Source organism: Orycteropus afer, unplaced genomic scaffold (assembly GCF_000298275.1).
Source record: "Orycteropus afer afer isolate SDZICR_OR568_19922 unplaced genomic scaffold, OryAfe1.0 scaffold00142, whole genome shotgun sequence".
NCBI classification, from domain to species: domain Eukaryota; kingdom Metazoa; phylum Chordata; class Mammalia; order Tubulidentata; family Orycteropodidae; genus Orycteropus; species Orycteropus afer.
Window position 1 is genome coordinate 2,112,729 of NW_006921729.1, and position 10,912 is coordinate 2,123,640.

General features: G+C 43.1%; 1 protein-coding gene across 1 annotated transcript in view; it reads left to right on the forward strand.

Annotated features, from left to right (window-relative positions):
- Positions 1–10,912, forward strand: part of ITGA9 (integrin subunit alpha 9) — a gene marked incomplete at its 5' end in the record, with an annotated part of 538,072 nt that overhangs the window by 91,721 nt on the left and 435,439 nt on the right. Inside the window, 3 exons of the mRNA XM_007945751.1 lie at positions 1,062–1,066; positions 4,988–5,078; positions 8,612–8,657. Coding sequence (XP_007943942.1) covers positions 1,062–1,066; positions 4,988–5,078; positions 8,612–8,657 — 142 coding nt within the window. The remainder of the gene's footprint in view (positions 1–1,061; positions 1,067–4,987; positions 5,079–8,611; positions 8,658–10,912) is intronic.

A 10,912-nucleotide genomic window follows, 5' to 3' on the forward strand; every position in this document is an offset into this window, starting at 1 on the left:
CAATGGTAATTGGTGTGAGAGAGACATGGAAGCTATTTGTCTATACTTTCATTCCACAAACATATAACAAACCTGTACTATGTGCTAGACCTTGGAGGTACGTAGAATACACATGGCTCCTGTCTTCAGCCTTCTGGTCACTCTCTAGTGACCAGATCCAAACCATTCATACTGTTTTTAAGCAAAAAATTATAGCCGGTGGAATCCTGACTTTGCTCATGTTTAGTGATATAAAGTCTCGCTTCTCTCTACAAAAGGCTGTGTCCAAATTTTTATGACCCAGTGTAGAGCTGGTGGAGTTTGGGCAGCAGACTATCAGGCCTTTCCTCCTAATCGTCTTTATTTAAGAAGAGGAGGCTTTGTTTTCTTGGTTACTCCTTTGAGGTCAACCATCTGTGTTAGGCCAAAGGAATATGATTTAAAATATAATCTAGAGAAGCAGTGTCCCATAAAGGAGAAGCCATTATCACAACGCTGTTGTCATGCTTGGCATCAGACAGAGGAGTTTGTCAAAGCTCTGGCCTTGTGACCTAGGCTTGAGAACGTGGAAGTGGTGTGTTCTGTTTTTTGCCATATCAGCTTGGTGTTCATTCTTGCTGATGGTGTCAAGCCCAGCCTATGGGAAAAAAGGAAGTCACACTCTTGACAGAAATCATTGTCAGGATATCTGTGTATAGAGTGGGACAGGCCCCTGCCTTTCTCCCAATGGGTCAGTGACAGAGAGGGGGCAGAGCTCAAGTCAAGAAATTCTCTGTCAGCAAATATTTACTTATTGAACACTTATTATTTGCTAATTACTTCCTACTCATGTTTATATTTCTCATTATACAGAAAGCTTGCTTTTAAACACAAGCTCCTTATCTTGATTATTGCTAAAGGAAACAAAACTTTTAACTACGTCTTGTTTTTGGCTAAAATATGAAGTAATAGTAAAGCATCGAATCCCGTTCCTATACCCGAGACTCTGGGTAAGATAAAAGGCCTGGTTTACAAGTTACTTTTAGGAGGCAGTGTGTAAACTGAAGTACAATTGTACATTCTTATACTGTTCTTCCTTGCAGCAGAGGTAAGTTAGCCAATTGAAGCTTTATTGCCAGTAGAGCTTTGGGTTACATTTCTACAGCTCAGTGTTAAGCTTACAAGAAGATGCCTAGGGAGCTGCTGGCCAAGCTTCTTGAGTGTTTACTCTGCCCATAACTTTAATCCTCACAATAGCCAGGTGAGATGGGCACATTTATTATCTCTCTTTTATATGTGCGGTGACTGTGGCACTGGAGGGTTATTTCACTTGCCCAAGGTCACCAGCTAGTAAGTGGCAGCGTGGGTGTTGAGACTTTGTGACTCTGACTCCCAAAGCTCCTAAACCTTTTATAGTAACCACCATGCTCAACTCCGCATCTGAAAAAGGAACATTCAAGGAAGGCCAGTGGGAAAACTTAGAGGAGAACATGTAAACTGGAGGGCATTGGTGTGGTTCAGTGCCAGAATTCTTGCCTTCCATGCAGGAGACTCAGGTTCGATCCCCAGACGGTACTCCTCATGTGCAGCCCCCACCCATCATCTATCAGTGGAGGTTTGTGTGTTGCTGTGATGCTGAACAGGTTACAGACTAAGAAGATTAGGAGGAAAGGCTTGATGGTCTGCTGCCCAAAATCCACCTGTGAAAACCCTTTGGATCACAGTGATCACAGCTGACCATGGGGGTCGTGCAGAACTGGAAAAGGCAGCCTTTCACTCCATTGTGCATGGCGTTGGGGGCTAACTTCATGGCAGCTAACAACAACAAATGCAAATGATATCACCAGGAGGCATACTCTGAGGGGTATCTATCTGCATTAGAAATACAAAACAATCATAAATAACAATGGGATCAATAAACTCTTAGGTAATTCAGCTGTGGCGCTTTGGACACAGTTTGGGGGCACATCCATATCACAAGAACTGCCCTACCCTGAGTCAGCGACACTGTTCCCAGTGTGGCAAGCTGCAAACAGTTCAGAGAGCTGGTTCCTGGGCAGCATGATCAGGCTGCAGCCAGGGTCATTCTCCATGCATCCTCCTGGAAGCTTGGTCCTGGACCTCGGAAGCTAATCACACCGAGAGGTAACCTGGGAGGGATCCTGTTTCCCTCCTCCTGAGGTCTTCCAGTGTTTTGTTTTGTTGCTGGGTGGAATCTCTGCAGAGAACTGAAGTATACATTTTGTGGTTAGTGTGGAGTGTCCTTCATAGGAAGCAGGGATCAGCAGCCTGTCCTGCCTTTGTCAGCCTCCAGGCTGGCATGCTCACGTTGACAAAGAGAAGTGGTTTCATGCTCTTAAAAAAACAACAAAAAAGAAACACCAAAACAAAAAAACTGAAACAGCTATAATTATTATACTTTTCCAAGCTGCTAATATGTATACGATCAGGTCAGTGATTGCAAAGGAAAAAAGAACACTTTAATTTTTTAGGACCCAGGTCTTGGGACAGAGTGGGCATTGTGTGGGTGAACTAGAGGAAGAAATCTCTAGTTCCAGAAGAAATCTCTGGGCACTGCAATTGCTTTTCTTTGGCCCAGTTTGGTATTATTTCTGCTGGGTAAATAGTGAGATCAGGGCTCAACTCCTTCCACATTACTCTTTAACTCTTTCTTCTTTCTCCTGTTCACCATGAAAAGTGTTGATTTTAAGATCCTTGTGTGCCTTTCTCAATTTGAAAGCCCTCTGGACATGTGCTGGCGGTTTCTGTGATCTTTCTCCTGCCATAATGGACACTGCATATAAACCTGGTCAAGCGGAGGTTTTCCAAGGCTCCTGGTTTTCATTTAGGGTTATTAGCACCGAGCAAACTTATCTTCCTGGCTTTATAGCATAATGACCTGCAGATGTCTGTGGGATAACATAAGCCTGCCTCACCACCCCCAAATGGACCACCCCTTCACTCTTTCCCTGCTTGTCCCAACCGCAGTTGAGCTGAGAAATACGGTCCCAGGGCAAGCTGCTGTTAGCATTCTTGGGCTTCCGAGTTGCGATAGCCTACTTTGGAACATGGTTTTGAAGAAATCGGCAACACACATACATGTTTGTTTAGATGGAGCCATGTGGGATGTGGCACTGCCTGTTAATAAGGAACATTTCTTCAGTGTTTCCTACAGGGTTCTGATTTGTACTTTGATGCTCTCTGCACATTTCCTGTTGGAAGGCTTAATTAAAAATGGCAAGCGGCCCTCTCAGATCATTTCTGGGAGGGTCATTTGCTCTTATCGGCTGCTGGGGGTGGGAATTGTGGCTCTGGCTTCTTCCTCTGTGTATCCTATGGAAACCACCCCCTTCCCCAGACTCGTGACTTTTCTGCAGGATGACTCAGTAAGGAAAAGGATAAGGAAAGAAAGTCCAAAGTTAGCCCCTGAGTATCTGAAAATGCTGGTTCTGATGTATGAAAACAAAGCATTTCTCTAGGCATGCACAATGAGGGCATGAGGTGGTAAATTCCCCAGGAACACTGTAAAGATAAAGGGAAGAAGGAACAACAGGTCATTTACCAGAAGATGGGACTTTTCTGACTCAGGAAGTTGGGTATCTTTGTGATACCCTTTGTATGTGAACTGGGCCACGCAAACGTTGATGCACCGCTTCAGCGTGAGGGAGGCTGGCTGTGCACCGCATAGTTTTGAACCAGTGCAGTATGTATCAACATATGTTGAACTTAATGGTGAATAAAAAGTAAGCACCAATGCTGGTATGCCCTGGGGCATAGAGCTGCGAACTCTGTCTGGTTGGAGGCTGCATTTTAAGGAGGAAGGCTGAGCATCAGATTTTTTTTTTTTTTAAATTTCCTGTAGTTTATAAAAGGAGCTCTGGTAGCATAGTGCCTAAGGCATTTGACTGCTAACCAGAAGGCTGGTGGTTCAAACCCACCAGCCACTCCTCGGAAGGAAGATTGGGCAATCTACTTCCGTAGTGATACCACCTTGTAAACCCAAGGAGGGGTCGCTATGAGTTGGATCAACTCAACGGCACGTAACAACATAGTTTATAAAAGATTCAGGAGCAGGGAGTTCTAGATTTACTAAGTTAATATATTTAATCATGTTTGTGATCAGCTACTAACTTAAAGATTGGTGATTCAACCCCACTTAGCGGATCCATAGAAGGAAGGCCTGGTGAACTGCTTCCATAATGATTACAGCCAAGATGTTGTTGTTGTTGTTATGTGCTGTTGAGTCAGATCCAACTCATAGCGACCCCTCCTTGGGTTTCCGAGGCAGTATCACTACAGAAGTAGATTGCTCAACCTTCCTTCCGAGGAGTGGCTGGTGGGTTTGAACTGCCAGCCTTCTGGTTAGCAGTCAATGCCTTAGGTACTACGATAACCCCATGGAAGAGTTCTACTCTGTAACACATGGGGTTACCATGAGTTAGAATCCACTTGATGGAACAGTTTCTTTCTTTGTTTTTTAATTGGTGAAGCTCAGTTTGACTTCTGGTTGACTTGATTGAGAAGCGTGGCCATTTTCCTCATGGCCCTCTTTTCCAGCTAAGTGTGTTCATTACCTCTGTATCTAAGGAGAGACCCTTTAATGAGTGCCTCTTAGAGGTGTGTTAAATATTTGGTAAATATTTCAGTAGAGAGAGATAAGGTAAATATATTCTTAACATTTTAGTGAGATATATCAGTATAAAAACAGAACATTCATTAGAATTGATGTTAAACTTTGTTCATCTTGAAATTCAACATGTCAAACTTTATCTCACTAGGTGAGTTTTTTCATTTGCACTGAACTTAGGAAAATTTTTGAATGATGACATTTGGCAAAAACAATTAATAGTAAAGGAGTATGTGGTCTTAAACTGTCTGCTGAAGAACCCCTTATCAAAGCAGGCTCAGTTTTTTCCTTCAATAATTTCAAGACACGGTGTCCTAGGGAAGCTGGTATAAAATGATCATTGATTTTTATTTGCGTCTGTGATCCCTTCTGGTGACTCAATTTCTCTGTGATCTGTTTCAGAAACTGTCTGGGCAGAAGATAAATCCAGTTCTGCGGATGTTTGGTCAGTCCATATCAGGAGGCATTGATATGGATGGAAACAGCTATCCTGGTAAGCTGTTTTTCTTTAATGTAATATGAGATAAACTAAGATAAATGCAGGAAGTAGAATAATTTCCAGTTTGTTTAGCAGTCATTACATCCATTTGGGATTAGGAAAATGCACATGCTAGAAAGTGGGTGTTTTTTCCTGGTGTCCAATTTTAAGGAAAACATAATGAAGTTTATTTTAGGGAGCTCTGGTGGTGTAGTGCTTAAGGCATTTGACTGTTAACCAGAAGGCTGGCAGTTCAAACCCACCAACCACTCCTTGGAAGGAAGATTGGGCAATCTAATTTCTGTGGCAGTAATTTTAATGAAAAAAGCATTGTCCATATTTAAAATGTAAACCTCAGAATAAAATACAGGAAATTTGGGACACAGTTTCCTTGATATTTAACCATTTTTAGAAGCTTTTTACTTGTAGAGTGAGAAGGAAAAAAGAGTTAAGTAGTACCTTCCCTGCCTCATCTCCAAGATAATTGTTGAGAGATTTGGAGCTAGAAGAAAATCATGTTCTCTCACTAAAAGACAGACAGACCTCAGACAAAAAGTTGAAGTGCCTTTTGCCATTCAAAGCTGGTGGGCTTGTCTTCAGAGTTAATTAATGCTTTGTGGTAGTTGAGGCTAACTGAATAAAAATGTATGATTTCAAATTCCAACCCCAAGTGATATTTAGTTTAGGTAAAATTGCCCAGGCAGTTAGTTATTTTGGTGTTCATAGAGATGGAGTGGAGTGGGGTAAGGAAACAAAGATAAGAATTTGAGAAAATCCAAAATCATTATAGAATTTAGAAAAAATTTCCTTGAAAATATAGGTCAGCTTGCCTTTGAGAAAATATCTCTTTCCACTTAAAATGCCTTGGATAGGTCTCAGGAAAACAAATGCAATCCTGTTCGAGGACACAAAATCTTGTAGTTTCTTACGGACAGGAGTTTGGATCCTCCCTGATGACTATAGAGTCAGGAGCAGGAATGGGAACAGAAAGGGATCAGCACTGGGGGGTTTGTCCCAAGGTAGACCCTCAGGGTCTCTCTGACTTTGAGAAGGCAGTTCTCTTTGTTCTGGGCAATTCATGGTCATCTCTAAATAATACCTTAGATTAGCACTTCAATATGAGCAAATTGTTTCCAACTGCAGTGGACGGCTTATAGTAAACCCAGTAGGTAGGAAGGGATGGGGGCCTTCCCTGCCTTTATCGACAAGGAAATGGAGAGGAAAAGGAGCTGACCAGAGACTCCATCATGGCCAGCATAGACCCGGCCTTCCCCATAGTCAGATGCTTCTCTCTGAACACATGGTGCAGGTCTGCTCATATTTCCCATAGGCTTTTGAATTTCTTATGTTGCATTTTTCAGAAAAGGATTACATATTCATCAGATTCTTTGAAATTCAAATATCCAATCAATTTTGAAGATTATTTAAAAATAACAATTAACCAGCATGCATGAGTGTAGGCATTTTAGCAGCATGGTAATTCATACATTTACTCTTTGCTTTTCCTTAATAAGGGACTCGTATGTTTGCCTTCATTGGGTGACCTATGGATTCAGACTCTTGGATTTGGGTGCTTGAATCTGTAAAATAGCAACGGGAACCCCAGGGCTAAGGGATTTACATTAGGGGGCAGAAAGGGAGGAGGTAGAATAATCTAGTACGAAGCGTTAAGCATCAGGAGGGTGGAACTTTACAAAAATTTCTATGGCAGAAATATAGTGAATACTTCCTAAATTAAAGGTAGTTAGGAATAAACATTACAGTGCCTGGTTTATAGTTTACCAAGTATTTTCACAAATGTTATCTGATTTAAATATCAGCTTTTGAAGAAGACTGTTATGTGCTATTCAGTCAATTCCAACTCATAGCAGCTCTATATGACAGAATACAACTGCCCTATAGGGTTTCCTAGGCTGTACTCTTTACATATAAATCTGTCTTGGATGAAATACAGCCAGAATGCTTCTTAGAAGCGAGGATAGTCAGATTCTGTCTCACTTACTTTGGACATGTTATCAGGAGGGACCAGTCCCTGGAGGGTATCATGCTTGGGAAAGTAGAGGGTCAGCGAAAAAGAGACCCTCAACAAGATGGATGGACGTAGTGGTTGCAACAGTGGACTCAAACAGAGCAACAGTTGTGAGGATGGCACAGATCCGGGCAGTATTTCATTCTGCTCTACATGAGTTGGAACTGGCTCGATGGCACCTAACCACAAGAACATTTTCTATGGAAGCAGATTGCCAGGTCTTTTCTCCCACACAGCTGCTGGTGGGTTTGAATTCCTGACCTTCTTCTGGTTAGCAGCCAAGTGCTTAACTGTTGGACCACCAGGGCTCTTTTTAAAAGATACCATGGTATAGGTATGCCCATGTTACAAGGAAACTGAGAGAGGCTACGTGACTCTCAGGTCACATAGGGTGAGTGTTAGAGCAGTGAGGATTCACAGGCTCTGGTACTGTAGTGCCTAAGGCACTTGACTGCTAACCAGGAGGCTGGTGGTTCTAACCCACCAGCCACTCCTTGGAAGGAAGATGGGGCAATCTACTTCCGTAGCGATACTGCCTCGGAAACCCAAGGAGGGGTCGCTATGAGTCGGGGCTGACTCTATGGCACATAACAACAACGACAACAACAACGACAGCAACAAAAACAGAACCTAGAGCTTTTCCCAAGAGTCATTTAATTCCAGGTATCCCTCTCTCTAACTCAGTGCTGTCCAATAGAAATATAATGTGAGCCACAGATGTAATTTAAAATTTTCTAGTAACCACACAAAAAAGTAAAAGGAAATAGGTGAAATTAATTTTGATAATGCTTTCTTTAGCTTAATATATCCAACATACTATCATTTTAACATGTAGTCAATATAAAAATTATTGAGATTAAAAAAAACCCAAACTCACTGCCGTCAAGTCGATTCAACTCATAGCGGACCCTTCTTGGGTTTCTGAGATGGTATCTCTACAGAGGTAGATTGCCTAACCTTCCTTCCGAGGAGTGGCTGGGGGGTTTTAACTACCAGCCTTCTGGTTAGTAGTCAAATGCCTTAGGCACTACGCCACCAGAGCTCCTATTAACGAAATAGTTAACTTCTTTTTGGTCCTAACTCTTCGTGATCCAGTGCATATTATACTTATATTAGTCATGCGTAGTCATCGGCTGGCTGCCTTGTGGGACAGTGTGGCTCTAATTCATATGGAAGCATTATCCACAACTTGGCGCCAGAGTAGGCATGCCGCCTAAAAGAGGTATCTGATCTATCTGCGTCCCCTAGGTCCAGGGAGAAGGTGTCTAAGTCCGGCTTCAGGTCCGGCTCTCGACTGCCTGGTCCCCAGCAGTAGACCGAGGCTGTCCCTGCCACCTCATCTTCCTGCTGGTCGACCCTGGTTCCTGAGCAGCTGGGGATGGCCGGCCCTTGGGCGCCTGCCCATAAGATGGCTCCCTGACCTCGAGGCAGGGCTCCTTTGCTATAGAGTACCTTGCGATGGGTTGAGTGGGGGCAGGGTCCAGCAAGTTTCTGAATGCTGTCAACTTCTTGTTTTCAGATGTAACTGTTGGAGCCTTCATGTCTGACAGTGTGGTCCTTCTAAGGTGAGATGCTTCATTTGTGCTTCTTGGATTACATTCTTCATGGGTGAGGGATAGAGACACAGGGGAGATGTTAGCCATTAGCCAGCTCTTCCCTCTGTCCTGTTTCTTGCAGGCTGGAGGTGCTTAGTAAGTGGGAATGCTATTTTTATTTTCTCAATATTGTTTCCCACCCTCTATCCCAGAGTTTACAACTGGTGGGCCTCCAGTGGCTGACAGATGTGAAATGATAGATCCCACCCCTGGGGCTTCCATGCAGGGTTTAGAGTAATCTAAGTCCTAGAGATTTTCACCTTTTTCCATGTACAGCTCTTTCTATTAATGTGTTATACAAATATTGTCCTCTGTGGGTGTCATAACACTGAAGGGGCTGGGAAATACTGTTCTACTCATCTCTTCTATCCCTACACCCTGCATCCTCACCTCTAGTCAGTCCCCAAGCACTGCCCCCAGTGGTGCCCCTGCACTGGGTTTACTGAACACCAACATGGACCTAAATCTTCTGCCCATTCCCTGGTGTCAGCAGAGTTGATAGACATAAGTTCAAGCCCAGTGCTTGTTGAAGTCCATGCAGTCTGGATTCTCCCCTACAAAGGCTACTGCATTGGGCTCACCATCACTGCCCATGAACCATCTCTAAGTATTTCTGTCTGCATGAGTCAGAGGAGGCAGGGTTACACTTTGGAGTGGGACCCAGCTCTTAGGTTTTGTTAATAACCTAATAGCAGAATGTTCTAAAATAGAATAGTAGGCTCTTAGAGCTGGAAGGGATCCCAGAGACATCTACTTACACACCCCAGATTCTTCACATTCATCCATGCTTCCTTCTGGGTCACCACCACAGGGTCACACAGCCTCTTAGATGAGGTATCCCTATGGGTGGGGGTTTAATAACTAGAGAAATGACTTAACTTCCAGAAAACTCTAGATATTATATTAAATTATTGAAGAGGCAGAACAGCCTTGAGGTTAAGAGTGTAAACTTTGGGCCAGATGGCCTGGGTTCAGACCACAGCTGCCCCTTTACTAGCTGAGCTTCCTGGGCAGGTTCCATAACTTGTTTCTGGATTCTTATCTGTTTAACAGAGTAATAAACTCAAACCAAACTCACTGCCATCAAGTCGGATCTGACTCATAGTGACTTCTCCTTGGGTTTCTGAGGCAGTAACACTACGGAAGTAGATTGCCCCATCTTCCTTCCGAGGAGTGGCTGATGGGTTTGAACCACCACTCTTCTGGTTAGCAGTCAAATGCCTTAGGCACTGCACCACCAGAGCTAATAGTTATTAATTCATTGGATTCTTCTGAGAACTAAATGAGTTAATTCATATAGAATACTTAGAACAGTGCCTATTTTATATGCTCAGTGAGTGTCAGAAATTCTTAATTAAATTAAAATTTGCCTCCCTAAAATTCTGCTTGGAGCCCTTGAGTGGTGCAAATGGTAAACATGGTCACCTACTAACTAAAAGGTTGGAGGTTCGAATCTGTCCAGAGGTACCTAGGAAGAAAGACCTGGTGATCTAATGCCAAAACCTTGGCCATTGAAAACCCTTTAGCACACAGTTATACTCTGACACACATGGGATTTCCATGAGTTGGCATCATCTTGACGACAGCTGGAAAAGTGCTTACTGGTCTGCTTCTTCTACACAGCAGCACTTCAATATCTGAAGGCAGCATGAATGTTCCTCAGGTGGTGACTTTACTAAGATAAACCTCTTTAAACCTAAAAAAAAAAAAAACCAAACTCGCTGCCACTGAGTCAATTCCAATTCATAGTGACACACTGGTTTTCTGAAGCTGTAAATCTTTATGGGAGTAGATTCCTTCTGCAGAGTGGCTGGTGGGTTTGGACCACTGACCTTCTGGTTAGCACCCAAATGCCTTACCCACTACCCCACCAGAGCTCCATCAACCTCCTTAGTTCCTTTAATTATTCCCCCATGTGACTGCATTTTTACTTTCCTTCTCATCTTGCTCCTCTCCCTGTGGGATGAGAATTTTCCTTTTAAGTAAAACAGCTTTCTTAACTCCAAATTATGGAGCTAGACTTGTAAAGCTGGTAGCTCTAATTGGTGCCTTCATATTGTAGTTACTCTGTTCGCCATTCTGGGCACCTCACTCTGGCTTGTCAGGATTCCTCTAGAATAAAGTACATTCTTTGGCTTCACGTGGTTGAAAACGAGGCCTCTTAAAACCAGCAGCACTTGGTTTAAGGTACATCGTGTACAATCTGTTTTTTCATAATTCTTACA